Source organism: Micrasema longulum, unplaced genomic scaffold (assembly GCF_059751315.1).
Source record: "Micrasema longulum isolate JH-2025_06_02 unplaced genomic scaffold, ASM5975131v1 h1tg001084l, whole genome shotgun sequence".
Taxonomy (NCBI): Eukaryota; Metazoa; Arthropoda; class Insecta; order Trichoptera; family Brachycentridae; genus Micrasema; species Micrasema longulum.
The window spans coordinates 169855-196183 of record NW_028278272.1 but is presented as its reverse complement, the minus strand read 5'-3'; the positions used below and the strand labels follow the sequence as shown (position 1 = coordinate 196183).

The 26329-nt window shown below is 32.4% G+C and overlaps 1 protein-coding gene across 1 annotated transcript; it reads right to left on the bottom strand.

Annotated features, from left to right (window-relative positions):
- Positions 1 to 15866: 15866 nt before the first annotated feature.
- Positions 15867 to 25290, bottom strand: LOC148277097 (sin3 histone deacetylase corepressor complex component SDS3). Its single transcript, XM_088233336.1, has 6 exons — positions 24964 to 25290; positions 22823 to 22883; positions 20044 to 20359; positions 18690 to 18912; positions 17637 to 17803; positions 15867 to 16229 (listed from the first exon to the last, which is right to left on the bottom strand). Exons 1-6 carry the CDS (start codon positions 25088 to 25090, stop codon positions 16131 to 16133), a joined length of 993 nt encoding a protein of 330 aa, XP_088089462.1. The 5' UTR covers positions 25091 to 25290; the 3' UTR covers positions 15867 to 16130.
- Between the last annotated feature and the right edge of the window lie 1039 nt (positions 25291 to 26329).

The window sequence follows — 26329 nt, the reverse complement described above, 5'->3', positions numbered from 1 at the left end:
ACACGGGACCCGGACAACGCGTGGTTATATAATCACGTGTTTACACGTCTCCACGGAAAACCGTCTTAGATTATGTAAAACAGTATAGCCTATTTAAGCAGCTCCAAGAGATTTGAAAACCTAAAAACGTTATATCTCAAAACTAACTTTTTTGTCATTCATCCTTTATATCCTGTACCGTTCATGTATAAGTTATTATGAACGCATATTTTAAGTATCGGATTGGCATAATAATTACGTTATTTTGTAATTTAATTATTGACTAAGATCGTCTTCCATTTCCAGCCCTCGGTACAGACTATCCAAGGTGCATCCTGCGGCCGCCGGTATTGGAAATACGCGCCAAATTATCGGAAGCATGAAACTCCTTACGAATAACTAATTGCAACTTTGTCTATTTGAGACCAGTCAAATAAAACTGTACTTATTAATGTTATACCTGCATCCTGTATAACATAGAAACTAACTGTTCTATAATCTTAAATTTAAACAGACATAAATATTAAAATAATGTCATGTTGCTCAATGCAATGAGAGCCCGAGCGAAAATAATGTCCGAAAGTCCGAAATTTTCGTTTTTTAGTTAGGTAAGTATGTAGAAATACTTCTGAATATATTTCCTATTGGATCAAAAACACAATGATTCTTTAAAGAATTTTTGTGATCTGAAAAGCTAAAATATCTATTTTATTAATACTTGAAATACTTGAATCAGTACACCACATAAAATATTTGGGAATAATTATTGATAAATATTTTAAATGGACAGAACACATACAATATATAACACAAAAAATTAGAAAACTTTCGTAGTAGATAAAGAAATTGTTATTTTTGTTAATAAACTATGATTATTAATATAATAAGCATTATTATTATACTATCGAATCTGCATTTTGCGCGGTTTACAAAAACAAAGCTTTTTTTAAAGAAGCTCTCATATACTGTCGGATTGCCAAACATGTGACAATTGTATCTCAATACGCACATGTTTTTCTTTTTTGTTTAAATGGGAGTTTGAGACCTTGCTTATAATATAATAGGTTTATATTTCACTAGTGGATTTGGTTTTTTGGCTATCTATATCTAATAAGTCTCGGGAAAGGGAGGGAATTTCGGCTGTGAACCTTTATAGGAACTTCTCAGCATTTGCTTAGTGAAGAGAAAAATCACAAAAAAATCATTCAAGAGAATCCGGACTATTGATAAACATCAGTAGACCTTCCGTTTCACTTGAAGAGATCACGGCATTTTGTGTCCTGTTATCATATATTGTCCTTATTACCTGTACTATCCTAACCATGAAAGATACTACCTCCTGTGATGAGTCATTAAGGAATGTATGTGCCATAGATCCTCACCAACGCTTCCGCATCGTGTCTCCAGGTTAGGTCTTTCAACGCTGAAAACGGGGCACTGCATCAACAAGTGGAGAATATCTTGAGGAGTTTCATCATCGCCTGGACAGCAGTTCGGAAAGTTTAAAACGGTGCAGGTAGCTCAAAAAACTGCCATAGCCCGTGAGGACTTGTGAGGCATAAAAAATAGACGGAAATAATATTTTAGTGATCTGTCCTGTAGTTTCGTTCAAATAACGTTCATTCCAGAGTTGCAGAGTCCTGCTTCTAATTTTTCTTTTATCAAAACTGAGAAGAAACTCGGCATAGGAAAATCGGAAAATAGACACATGTTTGTGGAATTCTTTTTTTTTGCTCTCCTGTAAATTTCGCAAAATTCAGATTCGACAATATACGTGGGGTTCTTCGAAATATTCAAAATTACCTGCATACCTATAATATTTCTTGTTCAGAATAGGCACTATTCAGATTTCTCATCAATTTACAACTATGTATGATTAGTGTTTACACGACAGTTTTATAAAAATCCCGATTTCGTGGCTTTTAATTATTAGGTTTATTAATAAAAACTCGATAAAGGCAAATTACAAAAATAAATCGTAGATCAATTCGATATATTTTTTATGCGATCGTCAGGAAAGACAAGGAAGGGTGATTAATTTTTAAATACAACCTCGTTCCTTCCACTCATTCATCTTCCGATACATTAACACATTCTAAAATATACCTACAGTTTTGAAATGTCCACGTACAAGTTTTTATTTCTCTTCATTAGCTTTTTTGTATTTATAAAAAGCTTAAATATCTGACAGAATACTGACTTATTCATGGGTCAAATACATTGTTTCAACCCTTCACGCGTCTGAATTAAAATAAAATGAATAATAAAATAGTATGGTTTTAACAGGAAAAATAGTAATGAAAAATTAACTACGTATTTCAAGAGTAAATAAAAGCGTTACTTATTGAGCAAGTAATACGCGAAATTATTTTAGACCTTACTTAATTAAAAATAACATGAATATTATTTTTAAAAGTGTCAAGAAAATAACGTTTGAACGGCATTTAAAAATATGATTATTAAATAACCCATTTTTGTTTTTGTATCGCTGACAAAAAATTAAAACACTGTAATAATAGGTACTCAAAGGACAACAAATTTAAGCAAAAAATAAGATTGCTTTCAGATTGAAAAGTTACATAAGATCCATTACATATTATTTAGTGTTAAAATGAGTTTTCATTTCATAAATTAGAAACAAATGTCTAAAAGAGTTTTTAAAATAAATATACAAAAACAAATTGATAGATTGGCAGATATTTTAACAGAGATCCCGACATATTATTAATTTTTTACCAAGAATGCCCCGGCGGCTTTACAATGACGTGTGTAAAAAAAAGCTCGGTTGGTGTGTTCTTACAGTTGTTTTACAAGTATTTTTAGGAACATATCGTAATTTAGTTTAAAATTCACTGAATTCATCGACTATTTGCCATTACTGACCATCAATAAACCTCTTGATTGGTTAAAAAAACTTTTAGAGAAGCAAGTATGTAAAGTCTGTAAATATTATTAGTATATTGATAGTCTTAAATGTTACAAAATGTTTGTTAAATTGTTTTCAACAATGTTTTGAGAATGTCAGAATGTTTGTAGACAGGCTGGTTTTCCTCCCTAGGGAGTTATTTAAGCCCTATAAATGTCTAGACTTCCATATTCATGTTTTTCCTCTCTAAATTGTTTTCATTTTAACGTTTTTTACTCTCCTGACTAATTTGTGATATAATTGTTCGTTGCGATGAATATAGGTACAAAGGTTGACGATATTGTCTATCTGGGTGTCTTCGCGAACTTAAGCAATGAAAGGGTTTTAAATATCAACGGGTTTAATCCTGCAGACTAACTTGTTTGAGGATCCACTTTTCAACAAGTGCAAAAACTGTTTTAACATCCGTCGAATATTATAAAGCATTATTTGTATATGTGAAAGCTATCATAAAGGTTTTTAGCTTCCAATACCACAAAGCTACGAACATAAAATAAATGTACCTACCAACATACTCTGGTCTATTTTGGGTAACATGTTTTAAAATTTTTAACAAAATCCATAGCAATGTTATTATTTAAATGCTCTTCCGACCCGAAGATCACGAAAAATTAAATTATCTTCATCGTAAACATAATCCAATAACAAAAAACCTCCCCTGTTCGTACCATTTATATGCCGATGATTTGCAATTGTATATTCATTTCGAACCCGTTGACATTGTTGAAACACATAGAGTAATTTCACTTGCACTCGACCATATCTCTTCATGGACAAAAAAACATGGACTTCTCATAAATCCAACAAAAACCCAAATTGTACTTGTTGGTAGTAAACAAATGTATTCAAAAGTGAATTTTTCCACACTTCCTCTTTTCAAAATAGATGGTACAGAAATTCCATTTATGACTTCAGTCAAAAATTTAGGTATTATCATTCATAAGCATTTAGGGTGGCACGATCAGGTTAACGAAGTTAGTCGTAAACTTTATAGCAGTTTGCACTCACTCAAAGATTACATAATTTCTTACCAATTAATGTTAAGCAAACATTAGTCCAGAGATTACTTCTTCCACTCCTTGACTATGCGGATGTATGTTATCCAGATGCTAACTATGAATTATACTGAAAATTAGACCTCGGATTAAACAACACCGTGGGGGACATTTGAACGACATTATCTTTAAAACATAAAATATTATTTAACATGATATGAAAATATCCGTTTTATGTCAAATAAAATTTGTTTTATATTTTAAGTTTAAAGTTCATTGATTCAATTAATCTTATTAAATGACCCTTTACTTATCTACTCTGTTGTGTCAATCAATGTTTCCGCGTACACAATAAAATTTTAGAGAAATTAACAGATTACTTTTTTTTACCTTACATTTGTGTTATGATTTTTTTTTCCCATCAAGCAACATTACCCAGCGACTTCACGAATACGCGCGGCGAAAGTAAGCCGGGGTGGAGGAATTATTGGACACAGTCCGATGTATTCAAATATGATTCTACGCTCCTTCTAGACTATTTTTTTTTTTTTTTTTCCGTTATTATGGCCTTTACCATTCTTGGTAAAACTAGCCAGAAACAAACAGTATTTACATATGTTAAATGGGAGCAAAACAATATTACAGACAAGACAGAAAAAACAGATAAACCTCATACATTTTTAAAATACATGGAACATAATTGATCTTAAAATTAAAATTACAACAATTGGAATTAATTAAAAAATCGCAATAATAATATGCATTATTAAGAAAAACACCCAAAACCTTGATAATACATATTTTACAGCAAACATATATATTGAAAACATATTTGACATAGGTTTACTATTCTAGATATAAACACAATTTATAAGAACTTATTTCTATTTACATAATAAGAGCTTAAAATATTCAGATACAACAATAATTATTTGATGATTATATTTTACAATAAATTTGATAACATTATGTAGCAATTAATTAATATATACAATTTTAATAAGTGTTACAGACAAAGAAACTATTTTAAATCATTAAAATCTAAATATACATATTGTTATCAAATAAATATTTACATATGCAGAAATTATACCCCCAGTTTTTTATACATGAATGAACATTAACTTTCTTAATTCTATGATGTTAACTAATGAAAAAAACTTTAGGATACAGCTGAACTCCACATTACGTATTCCATATTCAATATTATGCAAAAATGGTGATGTCGAGGATATTACAAAAAAAAGTTAGTTTCAAATGCAAACGAATATAACTGTAAAGACATCTTATGGTTGATGTAGGTATGTAATTAACTAAAGAAATACGATATGTGTATTACGTAACGGAGCGATGACCTCTACATAGTTTAAATTGTATTTTTTCTTTCGTTTGACATCCTTGATTTATGCTTAAATATTATTCATCCATGTTTTCGAAGGTATTTTCTAGATATTTGAATTTTGCAAACTCAGGTCAAGGACGTGCTGTAATCTGCAATAGGAAAATATCGCATACTACGAATACCGATGAAAATATATAAAATGGATTTGGAAAAAAATATTGTACTTCCAAAACCAATATGCATCTCAACAATATGTTGAGTTTGTCCGAATTTTTGTAGACAAGGATTGGATTCAACTCCCTGGGGAGCTTTTAACGTTAAAACATACAACAGATATGAAAAACATTTTAGAGAAGGCAATAAAGAAGTCTAGGCATCTATATACAGGGCTTATGACCTGTCGTTGAGCTGAAAATGAGGAAGACCGAGAACGAAATGGCAAGATCAAATCCAACAAATACGTAAAGTTGGACATACTTCCGATTTTGATAGGAATAAATGAAAAAGAAGCAAAATCTGTATGTAAAAGCAAAAATGATGTAAAACTTCACAAAAATTACATTGTTTTTATAGATTTATTTATTTATTTATACTTTTACATTGTTAGTATTCTTTTTTATACAAAATAATGTTCCCTCACTGGGGTGGGGTGTCCCGTGCCGAGGGAAACATTTTACAAAATGTGAAACATGCCTAAGATTAGCTATTTAACAAAGTTAACATAATAATAGCAATAAAAAAAACGTAATTCATCCAATTAACCTAATTATCATTAACACAATAAACAATAAACAATAAAAAACTAAAATAATCATAAAAAACTTAACCAATAATATTTTTTTTTTTATTTAGACCAATAGAAAAAAATTCATAAACAGTACACACATTTTACCTATTTGGCTTGATCCACTCATCGATCCGTGCGCAACCCACCCCCACTATCCATTTCTTAATAGCAATTTTATATTGTGAGAACTTACTTATTGTCCTTATAGATAATGGAAGTAAATTGTACACTAAGTTTAAGTGGCTACTTTACACACTGTGTAACATTCACCATTCTGCCCATATTTGAACATCTACTTATATCCCTTCAATTATTTAATCTGTTGGTATCTGTGAAGTTAAAAAGCTGAAACCTTTATTTATGCGTGTGAGATTCATCTAATTGAATTATTTCACCTACATACTAGGCAACGCCTAAAAATTTGTCAGGTCATAAGCGCTATAGATGCCTAGACTTCTATATTACCTTCTCTGAAATGTTTTTCATCTTTGTTGTAATATGTCAATGTGGATATTGTGGAGAAATGTTTTCATACATAACATTCAAAAATAAATTATTAAAAAATATTTCCCCACAAAAACGCGACATGCTTGGCCTTGATAATTGTGACGTCAAGATTCGTGACCATATTCTATTTAAATTTAAACGGTCACAAACAAAGTTCAAAATTTACATGAATCGTGACGTATAAGGGGCGTGGCTAATGCAACTGTTTCGACTGTTTTCGTGGGAATTCGAAATTAAACATTAAAAAAAAAATATGCTACTTATGCATCTTCATCATTCCTTTCCGCACCTAGTGGTGCATAGGGCACGAATTTGGTACACTAATCGCAGCGTATCTTGATAATGTTTTTTATGTGAAGTTAAAATGATCAGTTATACGCTTTAGGCGCTAGTCCAGGGACTATGAAGTATTCTAGTGGAAAAACACCTTTTAAAATAAATATTTCAATTCAACTATGTCGGGAATCAAACCCGAGACCTCTTGCATGGTAAGCTTATGCGCTGACCACTACACCACAGGCAACTAATAAATAGTAAAAATATACCTTTTTTACTGTAAAAAGTATTTCATAGACCCTTATTAATTTACAATTGTAAAAAAAGTGTTATTTCTCTATTGATCTGAGAAAAGAGATGTGAAAGGTAAAATATTGAAAAAATATATATTGTATAATAAATACATCGTGGAAAAGGGTAAACAAGCTAAATTAAAATTAAAAATACCTGCAAACCCCCTATCAAAGATTTGTCAAAGAAAATACACGACCTATTTCATATAAATCAGTATGGTATTGTATCATTTTTCTTGAATAAAGTTACTTATTTTTTTAAAATTAGAGCATTTAATTGTACTGTGAAGTTTCTCGAAAACGAACGGAAAAAAAAAACTGACTTGAACTACGTCACGAGTTCTTAAAAATCAAACAACAAAATCACCAATCAGCAGAACTCCCCGACTAGAACTTGTGACGTCACAGGCGGAGTAATTTCAAAATTACAAAAGTTTAAAAATTCCTTGCGCTGATAATACGGCACACATTTTTTTTATTGGCTTAGTTTGATAGTCCATTAACAAATATATATTTTTTTTTTAAGTACTGAACTTCATCATTGGTGTTGTGATGTATTTTTTATAACTTCCTCTCTTTTCTACCTGCTGACAAGCCTCTAAAATAGAGGCATAGCGGGTTTATGCCCTTTGAAAAAATGTTTCACAAATCAGCTTTGCAATTCATTTTTGTTATTGAATTGATTTTTTTCTACAAAAATACCTTTGTAACATCACTAACTTGTCAAGTGATGATTTATTCGAATGAAAATAATCGAATGCATTCGATTACTAAATTCATTCGAATGAAAGTCCAAATTTCAGTAATTCATTGTGTTTTCACATAAAACTTTAAACTAAACTTAAACTTTGCATCAAATGAGTGTATTAGTAACTTGTATTAAATTCATTCATTAGTAATTGTACTAAATGAACGATTTGGTAATTGTATCAAGTGTGAAAGTGAAGTGAAGTAGTGACACTCATTGACGCTAGATGTCGCTACTAGGCTAGCCATATGACGAGAGAGTGGGCAAAGCCACCTGTGCTGTAACGTAGAAATCGGCTAGGCGGAAGGTAATTATTCAGTTTCTCAGATTCAGACCTTTATAATTATAAAACGTATTCTTTATAATAAACCAGTATCTGAATATTAAATAATCTTTTCTTTTCGGACCATCAAGGGGGAGGGCAGCTACGAGAAGACAAAAAAATGTAGATACTAACTTTTATCCGAATTCTGTGGCCAGAATTCCCTCTTCCAGGAAACCATTTTTTTAAGTAACCGGAGGCGGCAGCAATCGATGATTAATTCGATTATATAATCCATTTAATTACACGCTAGTCATTCGATTAAATTAACTTATTTTCATCATAAAACCTATCAGAAAACCACTGCACGCCCTTGGACCCAAGTAGGTATAGGATAATATTATAATACAAATGGGACTTTTTTCAAATGGGTAACAAAAAACTTTTTTTTTAAGAAAATACCGAATGACACCGACTTCAATGATTTTATAAAAATACTGACTGGTATTAAAATTAATATTGAATTATAGTATTTGTTAAAAACGTGGCCAGAACTCAATTATTTTTATTCGATTACGTAATTTGTCAATAATTTCGACACGCTAATCTACAATTTAACAATGCTCTATAATAAAGCATGTCATTAATAATTGTAGTGCTTTCGCATACGTATAGATTACTCAACCTCAGACAGGGTGTAGTCACTGAGGTATAATTAAACAGAGATGACGAATTTGAAGAGGCCAAAATACCTTTATTTATTTATTTATTTATTTATTGATTTATTATAAAAGATATTTACAATCAGAAACTTAAGATTAAGTGAGAAAAAATATAATGTTCCATAAATATATTTTTCTTTAATATCTCTTCTCGTAGGTTTTTTTTAAAGTAAGCACTGGAAATACGTATAAATTTTTAATGCCTCGTAAATACTAAAAATTAACCGATCATCTTTATTATTTTATGCAGTAAACGGCTATTTTATTAGTCGATAAATTTGTGATTTAGTTATAAAACCACAGTCAAAATAAATGCATGAGAATAAAAGACGCTTCATAGAACCATATCATGAAATTATGTTCCGAAAAATGACTGTGCAAAATGCGTAGTAGAGTAAAAAAAACTATCCACGAACACAAGACGAGTGCTTAAGTGCTGCATCTAGTGAATACATGTATAATATATAAATGGGTGAAGTCTCCAAAACTAATAGAGAAGCACTGATACATATACATTATATCAATGTAGAGAAGATAATTTTTTATTGTTTTCGATTGCATGTTTTTTTTGTCTTAGCGTTTGTTCTATACATTTTATTTAATCATTCATCAACTACATGTCTTTGTTAAACTTTTTGAATTTACCTACTCTGGAGGATCGCAGAAAAATACTAATATTTTTATATAAAATCATTAATTCTAAATTCGATTGTTGCGAACTCCTGGATTTAATAAACATTAATATACCAATACGTAGAACTAGACAAAATAGTCTATGTTATTGTCACCCTTCTCAAACCAACTATCTTTGTCACTCACCAATACCGCGTATACACAGACTAGGAAACTAATGTACCTCTCATATTGACATTTTTAACTCGAGTCTCGGTGATTTCAAATCATCTCTTTATAAATATTTAATGATGTTTTATAGTAACAATTAACGAATTATTTGCAAAAGCTACTTATGCTAATGATCTGGTGTTTATTCATTTTATATATCTTTTGTATGCTGACATACATACATGTATGTATATATATTTCTTGTTATTTTTTCTTGTTTTAATATTGCTTTTAATTTTTTGAATATCTAACTAACTCATTATTTGAATATTTTATATTGTAAAAGGCACTTGTGCCGTATAATAAATAAATTAGAAATTTAATTATTCTAACGCAAGTTTGGACTCTTTTTCCCCGCGTTGTGAAATGGCTGAGACGCTTGCCTTACGCACAGAGGTATCTGGATTCAGTTCCCGGTGATATCAGAAGAAATGAAGTTTCCTCAAGCCCAGGTGTTCTGTAGTTATGGGGAAGTTCAGTAGTTTTTTATTTGTTAATAGACTATCAAACTAAAATAAAAATAATTTGAATTGGCTAAACTGGAGATCTATCAAAGCCGTTTCTCATTGGTTGATTCACAAGAACTGGTGACGGTATTCAAAGAAGTTCATTTTTATTAAAACCATTCTTCTATATAATTTTTATATGATTTTTCATACATTTTTAAGAAACTTTAACGTACAATTAAATGATATAATTTTTACCGCGTAAGAAAACATTTTTTATCTTACAAGAGCATAGTCAATAGCATTTTAATTGGGGGATAATTGTTTTTATATTCTCTAACGATTTTCGTTATAATCAGACGTGATGCTATGCAGAAATGTGCTGCCGTGTAGACAGAGGTGTACTGACAGAGTTAAGGGCTTTGAAAGCAGTAAATGTAAATTCTAAGTAATGCAAACCTTTATAAACGAAGAAGTTTTTTATATAAAAGGAATTATGCGTCCATTAAACTTAAAATTAAGTTTTATATTGTGCGAATTTGGAGAGGCCAAAATACCTTTACAAGGGATCCGGGTCAGTGGAGGGGGCTTTCAAGGCATCTTGATTTTCAATCCTTTTTTCAAATTGTTGAGAGGGCAACACAATTTTTGCTAAACAGTAGAATAAAATAAAACAAGTGAACAGATAGTTTTATTGATTTATTATAAAAGATATTTACAATCGAAACTTAAGATTAAGTAAGAAAAAATATAATGTTAAATAAATATATTTTTCTTTAATATCTCTTCTCGTAGGTTTTTTAAAAGTAAGCACTGGAAATATATATAAATTTTTAATACCTCGTAAATACTAAAAATTAACCGATCATCTATATTATTTTATGCAGTAAACGGCTATTTTATTAGTCGATAAATTTGTCATTTAGTTATAAAATCATAGTCAAAATAAATGCATGAGAATAAAAAAATATGTCCATTTATTCCTAGAGATAGTCCATAGTATTAATTTTTAATTATGAATGAAAAAGAGGATAATGGTAAATTTAAACAAATATGGATGTTCAAACACAAGCGAACAGTGAATGTTACGCAGTGAGTAAAGTAAACACGAACCATTCAAAGACCGTCGCAAGCCTAAGAATCCCTATGCATTCATATTCCCCTTTGAAAAACCTTCGTCTCTGTTGAGATAGCAATCTATCTTAATAAAATCCTTAGATGGTTACATTCAGTGGTTTTTAAAGATATGAACATTTCCTGGTTGTAGAAATTAAATGTTTTTGTTATTCTAAAGGAGAATATGAAATTCTAGGGATTTACGAGGCTGATGATGTATCTTGACTGGTTTATGTGATCACTTTATACACTATGGATATTCAAATAAGATGGATGAAGAAATATTAAAGGAAGTGAAAGAGATAAAATATTTGGGGATTATAATAGATTCTAGATTGACTTTTTCCCAGAATACAAGATATGTGACAAATAAGATAGTAAGGAAGGTTTCTCTTATGGGAAGAATCAGAAGATATATAGCTGCTGATTCGTGCAGGATGATTTATAACTCCATAATTGTGCCTCATATAAATTATTGTAGCAGTATTTTGTTTTTGGCAACTGAAGGGGAAAAAAATAAACTTACTGTTCTGCAGAATATGAGAGTAATTTTGAAAAAAATAAATACACCACAATAAAGTTGATGCTGAAACAAGCAAAAATTATGACAGTATGTCAACTAGTATATTTTAATGTAATGTTTTTTGTTCATAAAATGATTAATGGTTATACCTCAAAAGAGTTGACTCAAAAGGTTTTTTCTAATCAATGTGAACATGTATATAAAACAAGAAATAAACATGAAGTAAGACTACCATTTCGTAGGAAAACAAGTACACAGAACTCATTGATGCACCGAGCTGTACAGTTATATTATAAGGAAATACCATTGGAAATAAGAGAGCAAAAAAATATTATTTCATTTAAATGTCAATTAAAAAAACATGTGTTTAGCAGATAAGTTTTGAAAAGTAATCTTATTCGTGTTAGCTTTATAGAAGTTTTCTTTTTAAGTGTACGTATATCGTTTGAAAAATGTTAATAATTAGTATATGTTTTAATAATAATTAGATATAAGTTAATATTAGGACATTCATTTATTATGTTTGTACTATTTAAAGATAAAATAAAAATAAAAAATAAAAAAAATATATAGGCAGAATGGTGAATGTTACAAGGTGTCAAAGTAATCACTTAAACCAGTAGCTCAATCACAAATAACTGACAATGTGCTAATAAGCGACGTGATAACAATTTCTGACCATGGTTGTTTATCGTATTCGCGATCACAATGGAACATCCGTGAACACCTAATATTAAATGTCAAAATATTTACATTTCGCGATGTTTAATAATATAATTTCGTTTGGATTTCACTGGTGTAAATATGGAAAATATTCCAAAACTGCTATTTTTATTTATTTATCAATTATTTATCATGCTATTCATTGCATTTATCCGGCGGTTGGCAAGCCAAATGTCAAGAAAAGCAGTCGCCATAGTAATTGTAATTTAATTTTCACTTGTTTGTATTAGATACTCCTTACTATTTTGCAAATGCAATATATTGTATTATTTTTTTTAGTAAACAACGATTTTTGCCAATGAACTGTATTTATTTATGAGGAAAACAAAAAACAAACCGACAGGAGCGTTGACTTGGAGATTACACACGCGTTGACTTATGACTGCGATAACTGAAGCACGTTCATTATTGTTCATTGTGATCGCTCAAATGCTTAGCATGTTTTTAAGTACGTCGATAGTTCTTTGTGATTGAGCTACAGCCAATGACAGGTCATAATGGCTAAAACGCACGGCGAGTTCCGGATTCAATTCCCAGTGAGATTGCAAAAAACCAATGTGATTTCTTTTTTAAACCCGGGTGTTCTGTGAGCAGTTGTAATTACCCGTTAGTGTAATTGCAATATGGTCATGAATATGAATGACAATACTCGACAAAAGCCCTTCAAACAAAACGCCAAACAATGGAATCAGTGGAGGTAAATTGAAATTGCAGTTTATGAAATTGAAATTTGGATAATAACTTCATTTTTGACAATAAAAAACATTGTTTGAAGTATAAGCAAAACTGATAGGAAAACCATCGGTCTTTAAAATGATTTTCAGGTGTGCGGAGAGAGCATCAGTCTCTCTCCGACTCTTTGCGATTAAGGCCCCGATGTTATAAAATTGTGAATGTTATAATAAAGAAAATTGAAATTTCAAAATTTATCTTTAAAAACTAGTGAATAAAAAATAATTAACACAATATATTTGGATTTAAGTAATTACATAATAATAAAAATTTAAATTGAAAATACATGTGTTTGATATTATAATAATGTAAATATATTTGAAAATCAGATTTCTATTTTATTTACAATATAGTTTTTAAAGCGGTGGTGTCATGGCTCGGGGAAAATGAAAGAACAGCTAAAGGTATAAATGTTTTAAGGCGTGGAAACCAAGGAAGATGAGAAAGACGTGGAATGATTAAGCGAAAAAAATATTTGAAGGTGGATCATCGGTGTGCACACAGGAATGTGAACGAAGAAAAGTCTTCGTGAGTATTTTGGTATTCTTTTCTCGAAGTTGCTATGTAATGGACTTTGGTTTCATATCTGTTACTTATCGTTTTTCTAACCTCACAATATCGATCATCCAATTCATTAGTATGGCAAGTCCAATAAAATTTTTGTCTCTATCGGATTTACTTCTCAGAAAAATTATGGCAAAATGCTACCAAAAAATTCTAATGCTAAAAAACTTCCTGCAGAATTAAATTGTAACATTTCTCAAGTCATTAAAAAAACTTTCCGATTCTTCCACTAGAGACTAACACATTTAAGAAGAATCACAATGGTATTGCCTGTAAGAAGAAATTATCCTTCTAATTACGAACTCATTAGAATTTTGGCTCTCCCCGATTGCATTTTTGGGGCCAATAGTTAGCAACTATTTTTTCAGGCTGATAAGAGGTTATATCGAGAACTCGGCCATTTCGAATAGAATCAGTTTTTATTTTCCGGATGGATATCTCTAACTGTGTCAGCGCAGAGAGTTTTACCACCCAGTTTCCAGAGCCAACCTGCCTCTGGTCATGTTGATAGAAAGAGCAGTCAGGCAGCTGAACATGATCACTTTGGAGATCGACATCTTTCGCATAAGTGAAACTATGTTAAAAAGGCAAATACTGGGGAGTATTATGCCTTCATATCATTGAACCATCGGTCAAAATAAGAAATAAAGAAATCAGATGCCAAACAAAAGTCGCCGACATGGTGGACAGTGTTGCAAAATTAAAATGGCCAGCAAAAATCCAGTAGGGCAACCCCCAAAATGATGGGTAGATGTGATGCCAGTTGGGGGAAGAAATTGGTCGAAAATATTAGAAGAGGCCTTTATCCAGCAGTGGAGAGATGTCTTTATCCAGCAGCGGATGGAAGTAAGATCGAAGCTCAAGGGTTCCTGGCCTGATATGTTGTACCAATTGCCTCAAATATTTTGTTTTATTTTTAATGTTATTTTGGTCCAATAAAAATGAATTTGAATAACCTTTGAAAAATTTAATGTAATAGTATTGATTTATTTATTTTGTTTAAACGGCTTGCCATTTTTTTATGACTTGTGATAGACTACGGTCTCTTGTAACCATAATTTATAATTAGGGTATAGGTTAAAATTGTGGGTTATTCCTACCAGAACCTCAATCAAAATGATAGATACCGTACTGTACTGGAGATTTTCCCATTTTCTCTAAACTTGTAATTTGGGGTTGTACATCTGATTGGCTGATTAGTGAACTGGATGATCAATATGCAGGTATTATGTTTTTTATAAAATGTAACAGAATGCAGTTAGTTTACGTAGCTGCCATCGCTATATGTGGAACTGACATTTCTGTAGTATGATTCCAAGCCCCTCTATAATCAGAAATGGAATAAAAAACATTTTAATGTCATTTTACAGAGAAAAAAAATACTTTAAATCTGTCTCGGCAATTTGTTTCATACTCCACTATAAATTATAGAAAAAATATTGGCTATTCGACGGTCGATATGAACATTAAAATTATGCTAAAAACGTACGGTAAAAATTAAATATTTACAACCAAAATATTACTTTGAAAAAAAAAGTATGTAATTCCATTTAAAGGAATAAAAAGTGTTTGAATAAAATATTTTATTTTTTTAAACAATTGTCAAAGGCCTGTTTCAACCTAGAATTTGAGGAAAATATCACAAAATTTGTAGATGCTTGTATTTCTTTAAAAAAAATAAAAATATAAAATTATGCTTCCATCACTTTTAAAAATAAAAACTTTGATATGAGTACCAATGTACCTAGGTTTAGTCTAAATTTCAAGAGGCGTAATCTGCCAGCCATACATTTTAGTTATGTAAAACTTCAAGTATATACATAAAAAATATTTTTTATAAGATCCTTAGAAAATGACTGTTTTCATCTAATGTTCGTTTACTTTATTTTATTAATGGCGCGATTTTGAAGAACCGGCGTCGCAAAATGGAAAATTGTATGATTTCCTTACTTTCCTTACTTCCTTACTTTCAGTATTATCAGTGCAACGTTTTTTGCGATTTATGGGTATTGTTGAAAATTTATTAGAGGGGTTTGGAAGTAAACGACTCACTTCTTCGGCGTAAATAAAAAAAAGACAGACTTATAAATATTTTTTTACTGAAGAGTCAATAGTCAAACGTGACGATTACGTACTTGTTATATTACTAAACTTAATATTATTAATTCATTACGAATAACTTACAATATAACTATATATAATGATAAAAATATGTTGTACATAATTTAATTCATAATATTATACAGTCGAGCAAGTAGCTTGATCCAATCACTGATGAAATTGCATGGAATTATAAGTACTTGTACTTAAAGGTAAAGTTGATAATAAACGCCTAGATGTATTGATTTAGGAAGCTCTTCTCTTGATGGTTACTTTCCCGTGGACAAGTTGCGATGTGGAAATTTTCCATTTGTTTCCATCTACGGAAGCCTTTTTAACTGATATCTGAAAAAAAAGGAAATTCATCAAAACATATTGGATTTAATAGCTATATACCATGGAATTAAGAAGAGCCCAGAAACCTCATGAAGGAGTAGTTTTACATTTTGACTTATCAGTTTCTTTGTAGACGTCGCTCAGTACGCAACTCCCGATTTGAATTCAACTATGCTGTGTTGAGTCATTTTAAAGTGAAGAAATACTGCTGGGATCAAAAAGAAACAAATGCATGTGTAAGTAGCAAATGTATTACTTAAAAATTTAATTATTTTTACATATGTCAGATTGTCAAAGGAAACAAAATGGACATTTTGTTAGCGTTGCCAGAGTAGTAAATTTTTTTATGCTACTTTGCTCATTAAATATTATTTAACATGACACAAAAATATTCGCTTTAGGTAAAATAAAATTTGTTACATTTTTTAAGTTCAAAGTTCATTAATAAAATTACTCATATTAAAAGACCCTTCACTTATCTACTATGTTGTGTCAATCAATGTTTCTGCGTGTAGAATACAATTTAAAAGAATTATCTTAAATAACTTACATTTGTGTTATGATTTTATTTTTCGCAATCTGGCAACATTACAAGGCCAAATCCAACCAATACTTGAAGACGGACATGTCAAGAGTCGGAATAATTAGCGTGCGTGCATGAAAGACAGATGAATGTAAATAAAGCGAGGTCTGTATGCAAAGACAGAGTGATATGACATTCTATCCTCTCTGCTCACCGCTTTGGAGAAACGGTGTGATGGTCTGTTTGTTCATTGAAACATTCCTATAAAATCGATTATATCAAAAACAGTGCAAAGCAAGACATTTCTCGAACCAACATGTAGAATAAAAATAATTTAAGTAATTCAAATGAATTAATATGATAAGAATATGCGCCTTAATTAATTTAGAGGACAGGAAGGTTATAATTTGGAATATTGCGTTATCATAATGACGGTCATGATTGATGGCAATCTTTAGCAAAAAACGGGTATGCTAAGAAATCTAAAACGACATTCTACAATTTGACATTTGCAAAAGACAATAAGATCTAATTCCTGTTTGTGATTAAAAACACGAGACACCGAGTTACGTACCAAAATAAAAAAAATGGGCAATGACATTTGCCAAGTAGGTATAATAAGGTGGTTGAACCAGAATGTGACGATTGCTGATTATAAAAATAAAAGAAATAAAGTTTGGTTAAAAGTTAAAGAAATCTACATTTTTTTCAAAATACTTACACCAATCATCCATAGATGGCAATTAAATGGAAGATTTTTGACATGCGACATTGAACAATCTACTTTCATACTCTTTTGTGCATAAATTATTTGAGATATACATAGTATGGCCATAGTCGCTTATGGGTTAATGCTAGAGATATACACAATGCGATAGGAATAATAAACTTACACAGTCGGAGCCGATGGCGGTGATGAAGGCGGGAAAGCGCGGGTAGTCTCTGCCTTCCACGTAGATGCTCTGACCGCGGTGGTACCAACGGCGCTCGTACAGCAGCTTGCCGTCCTCCACGCGCGCTTCCGCCAAGGGGGAGGGGGCGCGACTCGAGGGGGGAGTCCCTAAAGCATACGCGCTCATGATCACAAACTCTGAGGTATTAATGTTATTTGGAATATTAACACATAGGCTGCGTAAGGAATCTTTAATTGTCATGTCATACTTAATGTTTTATGATGCAAGCTTCTTTATCAAGGTATTACTTTGAAACCGGTCGGTAGAAAAAAAAAAAAAGTGGTTAAAAACTAAGTTGATTTATTTATTTTATTATAATGAATAACCACAAATTTAGTGCTTCAAATATAAAATTTATAGATAGACATTCGTTTCAAAATGCCCTAACAAGGCGAAACAACAGTCACAGAATTTTCAAAAAATAAAATAAGTGTTTAATGGACTCAAATCAGTGTTTGATTTTTACATTAAAAGTATTGACATATTAATTCGGTGGCTTGGATTATAATATTACAGGAGAGTAATTTAGGTCTTAAAATTGAGGTATTAAAGAGATTTGTGGGATAATAAAATTTTACGTTCGTGCTCCGAAATAATTTGTAGTTCTGGGAATGGCCAGGGAACCCTTACTTTTTAATTGAGTGTGGGAAAATATTTTTTTATATTTTGGATCAACAAAGTGATCTACAATCAATTCATAGTCACAAAGATGCTTCGCCAGCAGGACATCACAGAATTAAAAATATATACGTGTATGTTTCGCCTCGCAGATTATGCTATTCGGTACAATCCCTTTTAACAGTCTCGCTTGAATATCATAAATTTTACCCAGATGAGACTTTTTTTTTATCAAACCTTGTATGTGTAGCGCCGATGTAATAATATACGAGTACTCGCTACATAGCTAAATAAAATAATTATATTGTCACTCATAGTGTGTAGGTCGAATCCATGTCCAGTAGGTGAGTGACTGTTACACCGTGAGATACTGACCTATGGAATGCGGCAGGGGAGAGTGAGGAGGCGCGTGAGTCTTGCGAGGCTGCTGCTGATGCGCCGGGGGTCGCCCTCGCGTGATGGTGCGCAGGTCGGAGTCGATGTCCCGGTCATCCAGCAGGTAGGTGAGGGTGGTGGCCGGGGGCTTGCGCCTCTTATCGGGAACGGGGGCAGGCTCGTTGGGGCGCCGCCGTAGCTTGCGAGTCATGGCTGGCTTCACCTGGAAATAATTATTATTGAGATTTATTTTTTTCACATTATAAATGATGATAAATAATAAAAATAATGTGACCTAACTGGGGATTTTCCCAAACTAGGCCTTGGGATTTTCCGTAAAGATTTTTGAAAACTTTGAAGTGTTACATTATTTTCATAAAGTAAATGTTGAAACAATCAATAATAATGAGTTGTTTATAATTATCAAAAACTCAATAGCCACGAATTCATAAATACATACATATTACGTCTTTACGGCGGGGATGAAGATCATTGAATTGGTCATCCGGTTTCTTTATTGAGTTAACGTTCTGTGTATAATAATGTTAGTATTGCACAATTTAATATTTTGGGTTATATAAGAAATACTAAGCTGGTTTTTTGGTCGAAGCTCTAGATTTCTGGGAAAACCGTTTAGCGCATGTGTTATTGGGGTTCGAACTGCCAGTAGGGTCGCAGTGAGTCACATCTTGCTGGAGTGTGTAATTCTTTAAAATGCTGCAAACGCCCAGTTGCATTCCACCAGCAACACTGACTAGTCCAACTCGATGGCGCCCACGTCGCGACCCCAGGCAATGGGATCACACTCATAATGGTGTGATCACAGCAGATAACAAGACGATGAAAGGTGAGTTTCTGGCGCCTCAAAACCAAAACCAATCGGCTAAGGGAAGGTGACCCCGACAGAAATATCCACCAGAGAAGGCAATGGAAAACCACTCTAGCCATCTTTTCCCAAGAATCACTATGGCGAGTACATCCAATTAGCAGTTGTCCTGGCTGCGGAATATAAGAAAAGCGCAGGACCGAGATGCTTTCGCTGTAGTGATCGCCAACATCAGGGGGACTTGACAAGGCACCGCAAGAAGAAGAAGTGTTTCATTGATCAATGGACATTGTTATGAAATATATACTACAACACCCAGACCAATTACGAAGAACCTTTCTTGAATTTTTTTCTTGCAACTGACGGGAATCGAACTCGCTACGACTATTTCACAGTTAGCCGTCTAACTGACTGCGACTGCGAAGGTGGGGAAAAGAACACATCTAATGATTGACGGAGCATTTAATTAAGTTGTTTTTCAAATATTAATATTAAGTATTAATAGTACAAAAGTTCAATAATATATACCTCCATTGAATCTCCATTCAGCTCCATACTGTGGCGTTCACTCTCAATATGTTTCCGCTTGTCTTCGAAGTCAGTGAGCAGGTTCTCCTTGAGGTCGATCTTCTTCTCCTCGAATTCCTTAGCGGCTGCCTTCTTTTCCAGCACATAGTCTTGCTCTACGCACTCCAGTAGGTAGTCCCTCTGGATAATGTTGAGGCGCTTGCGTTCCTTGAGCTGCATGTCCAGCCGTCGGATCCTCCGCGCGTACTCGGGTAGCGTTCCCTCTCCCAGCTGCTGCAGCTGGTCTCGAAGAGAAGATAGCTTGTCCTGATACATCCTGAGGAAGATAAATGATTTGTTGGAGTAAGAATTGATCAATACATTAATTATACTGAAATTTTGTGCAACTTAAAAAAAAAAAAAACAATATGTAAGTGTATAGTGGGTACTCTCTGTAATCAGCAACCCTTAAAACCAGGCAAGTGTCCAATTAGTGAAAACGGCGGATTATAGTACATACATACAAAATATGGTCAAATTTAAAACCGATATTTTGTAAAAAAATGTTTTTATTGCACTTGAACTTGCAACATACGGTTGCACCAAATTATTTACAAAATTACAAACAATTATAAACTACAATTTTACAAAACTCGGAGCTCGATTCTACAGGCACCCAGCAGACAACCGAATCTCATCTATGCATACCAGCAAATTATAAAGCCTGATTTTGTGCTTTCAACTACTAAAAAAATGGCAGTTTACAGTAGGTGTCGGATAATCGAGCGGCGGATTACTGTAGGTACTAGTATTTATCCAGATGTTTAAAAAAAATATTTTTCTTTTTCCACATTCGCTCCTAAGTGAAGCATGCGGACATCACTAGATGCCTCATGGAGACCCTATCGCAAGCCAGCACTCTCCCCTCCTCCCATGTCAATCCTGCGTCCCTTAGTTCCGCCGAAAGATCATAATCGATGGGTTTACTGGACGGCGGGAGCCCGCAGGTATAAAGAAGAGGCAACTTGGGTTAAGGCTCTCCTGAGGCACCCGCAGCACTTTTAAATATTACATTGAGAATTTGCCTATAAAGGTTTGGGCTACTAAAATACTGTTGATAAAACAAAAAAAATGTAATATATAAAATTACATTTGTTAGAATCTGTCAAGTACGAGGGTTCCTACTTAAGTTTTGAGATATGGCAACACCAGTGGTAAATATGTCAAATCTGACATTGTCATTGTAAAGTTTGCTATTTTTAATGGTACATATACTCAGAACGTTTTCTCATACGAGTGATATGTGTGTTGTTTACAGATACTTGAAAATGTAATTTTGTTAAAAAAATGGAATTAAATCGTGAACATTTTCGTGCAATGATTTTCTATGACTTTTGACGTGGATTAAACCAACAACAGTGTGCCGATCAACTCGCTGCGACTTTTGGTGATGAAGCACCATCTGGAGCCACCGTGTTTCACTGGTTTTCTGAATTCAATCATGGTCGCACTTCGTAACAGGACGAATTTTGTGAAGGTCGTCATGTGACATGCCGTGAGATTAAGGCATGCTTGGGCATTAGTTCCACTTGCATACATTCAATATTGCATGAACATTTGGTCATCAAAAAGATTTGTTCGCGTTGAATACCACATAATTAGACAATCACTCAAAAAAAGGCTTGTGTCGATTGACACAAACAAATGTTAAAAAAATTCAATCGCAGTGCTTCGTCTATAAGATCATGACAGGTGACGAATTATGGATCTATGCATTTGAACCCGCAACTGAACAACTATCGACTGTATGGGTCTTTCAAGACGAGCCAAATCCAACAAAAGTTGTTCGCGCACGAAGCACTTTGAAGAAAATAGTCGCCTGTTTTTTTGGAATAACTGGACATGTCGCCACCGTTCCATTAGAGCAACGTAGAACGGTCAATTCAAAATGGTACACTGCCATTTGTTTGCCAGAAGTGTTCGAAAAAAAAGGGAAACCAATTTCAGAAGACGAATCATTCTCCACCACGACAATGCAAGCTGTCACACACCAGCCCAAACAAGTGAATTTTTGAGCATTCAAAACATCGAATTGATGGGCCATCCGCCGTACAGTCCTGATATGGCACCCAATGATTTTTTCTTATTCCCGCATATCAAAAATAAATTGTGAGGTCAATGTTTTTCGGTGCCTGAAGAAGCGGTTTATACATTTAAATCACATGTTTTAGAGGTACCTCAATCGGACTGGAAAAAGTGCTTCGAAAATTGGTTCAAACGCATGCAAAAGTGTATTGATCTTCAAGGAGAATATTTTAAAAAACAATAAAACATTTTCGATTATAAATATTTGTTTTTACTTGTCTATCTCAAAACTTAAGTTGCAACCCTCGTACCAACATTGGGTTGCAGTGTAGCAACACAGGCAGCTCAATTAATATTGCTACACATTTTAAAATGTGTGGGTAGCTCATGGGTTTCCGTAGTTCATATATACGAGGAACGCACAAGGATCGATCTCTATTCCATTTGAATTACGAGGAGTCCACACGAGCCTGACCTCCGACTTGCAGCCCAACACCAGCCCGCTTCATGTAGCAGAAGAGACTTTGGAAGGAAATAAAAGAAGATCAAAATAACGAAACTTGTTGTCATTTAGAAGAAAGAACAAGACTACAGTGCGCTGCTCTAACAACATTATTACGATTATTTTGTTCGAATTTGACTGCATTTTTTACGCACAGGCTGAACGTTTTAGGGGTCAAATTATGTAACTAAAAAAGATCAAATAATAACAAACCGCTCCTTCATCTCTAGTGGTTCATCATGATTCATATCCGTCTCGCTCGCCTCTTCCGTATCTGAAAACAAAATAAAATATCTCTGAATTGTTTTGGACAAAAAGTTAAGTAAAAAGGCTAGACGAATGTTAGGATTTGTCGAAAGAAATGCATGTGATTTTTTAGATTAATATTAGTGATGAAATGGAAAGTGGTTTGGTTGGATACCGGATATTCGGTGAGTCCTTAAGCCGGATATCGAATTCCTTTCAAAGTTAAATCCTGTTTCATGTACCAATAAGTAAAACATCGTATGTTAAAAATGCTTTTTTCATAGGACTTTTTCAGTGTACAATACAAAATTTAAAGACATAGATTACACAAACATCACTCTGTCAGATTTAAAATGTACACTAAAAATGAATTATGTAATTTGGTAGACATTATAATAATAAATATGTACATCTCCCTTCCCCCTTATCCTCTCTTCAAGCATCCTTGTTCTAATCCCGCCCAATTTTCAATAACTTACTGTTCTTAAAAAAAATTTAAAAAAATTCTTTGATTATTGAAAAATATTTATCAGTACATGAAAATAACATTTATATGTATAAACTTATATGTATTTATTTAATATGTAATATATTTTCTTTGCTAACTTTGTATACATTTAAGTTTGTAAGTGAAAATTCTTGATGGAAGTTCATTGTAATTTATTATATAAATAAAACACGAGTGATACTTTAATCCACAAATTTGGAATATCCAGTGACCGGTTTCATCGCTTTCGCGACATCTTCGAGACTGGTATCTTTATTAAAGAGTTAAATTACATATAACTTTGAATTATCCATCCTTACCTCTGTTTTGTATAAATACATTTAACTCTTTAATAAAGATACCAGTCTCAAAGAAGTCGCGAAAGCGATGAAACCGGTCACTGGATATTCCAAATTTGTGGATTAAAGTATCACTCGTGTATTATTTATATAATAAACTTTGTATAATTTGTGGAAATCTGTTATTAGTTCTGAGTTTATACACTATATCTGTTTGTTTACTATAAATATGTATGTAGAACTGTTGGTTTCCCAAATAAAATAAAATAAAATTTAAAAAAAAACTGTTCGAGAGAACGCAGAGAGGTTAAATGTATCGCATACAACAATCTAAAATCAGTTAAAACGTCACGGACGCGCCAAGAACCTCGATATTTGGGTTTCGCATGAATTAAAAGACATCTACTTAACACAACAAATCAATAATTGCGATATGCCTATCAAGCGCAATGAACGCGAACCTTTTTTGAAACGAAACATCACTGGTAATGAAAAATGGGTTATCTACAGTAATAAATGGGTTATCATTTGAAAACGATCGTGGTCTAAGCACGATGAACCAGCACATACCACATTGAAAACTGAATTGCATTGAAAAAAGGTCATGCTATTAGTTTGGTGGGACAACAAAGATGTTGTGAAATTTGTAATTTGAGCTGCTTTCCAGGAACCGGACGTTCATGTCAGATGTTTATTGTCAACGAGTATTGAAGCTGGATGAAGCAATCAAAGAAAAATGGACAGAATTGGCAAATTACAAAGGAATTGTGTTCCACCATGATAATGCCGGTTCTCTGGTAACTCGTCGGAAATTATTTGAACTTGATTAGGAAGTGACGTCGTATTCGGCCGTGACCATCTGATTATCATTTATTTCGAAGTTTGCAAAACTCTTTGAATGATAAAACTTTCACAATAATGATGATCTGATATCGCAAATGGTTCAGTTTTTTTTTATAAGGACCAGAAGTTCTGTGAGCGCGCAATTATAAAATTGCAAGAAAGATGGCAAAAAGTCATCGAACAAAATGGGAAATATGTAATTAATTGAAGTTTAATCTTTGTACAAAAAAATAATTATTTCACACTACAAAACCGAAATTACTTTCTTGCCAACCCAATATATCAAGTAATTGATACAAAAATTATTCAAGAAGCATAAAAATTCGAACACAATTCTGTGACGCTTCATAAACATTACCGAATCGCGGTCAAATTCAGCAGTAACTCAAGTGTTTACTGCGTATGTTATTTGTTATATTGTAAATAATTTATTTAAAACAGAAATGTAAAAATATCTATTAGAAAATATGGTTAAATACCTTCATCACTATCATCCAAGGACGGCGGTAAAGGGACACGATAGTCGTCCAAGTAAGTATCATCGTCGAAATCATAATCGTCCTGACCAGAATATGAGGGAGAACCTTGATAAGACATTACTAACATAGAAATATAATATAGTTACTGACAGAAAGTATTTATGTTTTTGCGGTTATTATTTATTTCTTGTTTCTACTATACTGAATATATAGACCGACTACGAATATTATACTTTAGAGGGTATGATTCATGAAATGCTATATTTCAAAAAGTAATCAAACCCAGACGAATCCAAACTATGCCAATTGAGCCACCGAGTGACAGACAGCTGTTTAACCATAGATTTGCATAGATTTTCAGTAGCGACTTTTAATCACAATAAAAATGGACGTACTTACTTACAAGGTACAATATTATGCTGTCAAGAAAATTCTTCTTCGAAGATCAAATAACTTTTTTAAATACCTGTGCAACCAATGTAAATTTGTATGAGAACAGAAATAGAATTATTTGCTCACTTCCAGTAAAATGTTTTTTTTTTTAAATTTTCATGCAAATAATAAAATGATTACCAACAAATAAATTCGCTTTCGATTAGTGTCTATATCTGTAGTATTGTAAGAGTGAATTTATTTAACAATATCTGTACCTTAGAGAATAAAACACACACAAGTCCACTATTTGAAGTAAAACATAAAGAAATTATTACCTTTCTTCATTAAAATATATTTTAAGTTGAAATAAAAGTTAAAAGTCCACTTTTTTTTTAGTGCAAAAAAGATCAATTGTTCCATATATGCTATTTTATTATGTATATAATTATTATCAAAAAAAAAATATATCGAAAGTTCTTTAAAGATTGAATAAATAATTTCGTATGATTATAAAGTTACAAAACAAAAAATGACAGGCGCCGTGGCGCAATTGGTTAGACGGCCAACTATGAGACTGGCGTCGCGAGTTCGATTCCCGCCAGTTACAAAAAATAAATCCACGAAAGATTTTTTTCTCAATTGGTCTGGGTGTTGTGGTGTATTTTTTATCGTTCCATATCCTCTCTTTCCTACCTGCTGACAAGTCTTTGAAATAGAGGATTAGTGGGTTATTCATTTTTTTAAAAATCAACACAAAATCTCGTTTCTTTGAAATTGCAAAAAATATATTCTGTCGGCAGAAGTGCAAAATGTTGTCATTACTCAGCATTTATTTATTTTTTAATTTGCAGGCAATTTTACAAACCAAGGCGCTATAGAAAAAAATATTCAGGCTTTTTTTAAATGTAAATATTAGTGTTTTTATAATTTATCCAAATATTCCTATGGTAGTCAATTTCAACGACTTGTAAATAACTCAATATTAGGAAAT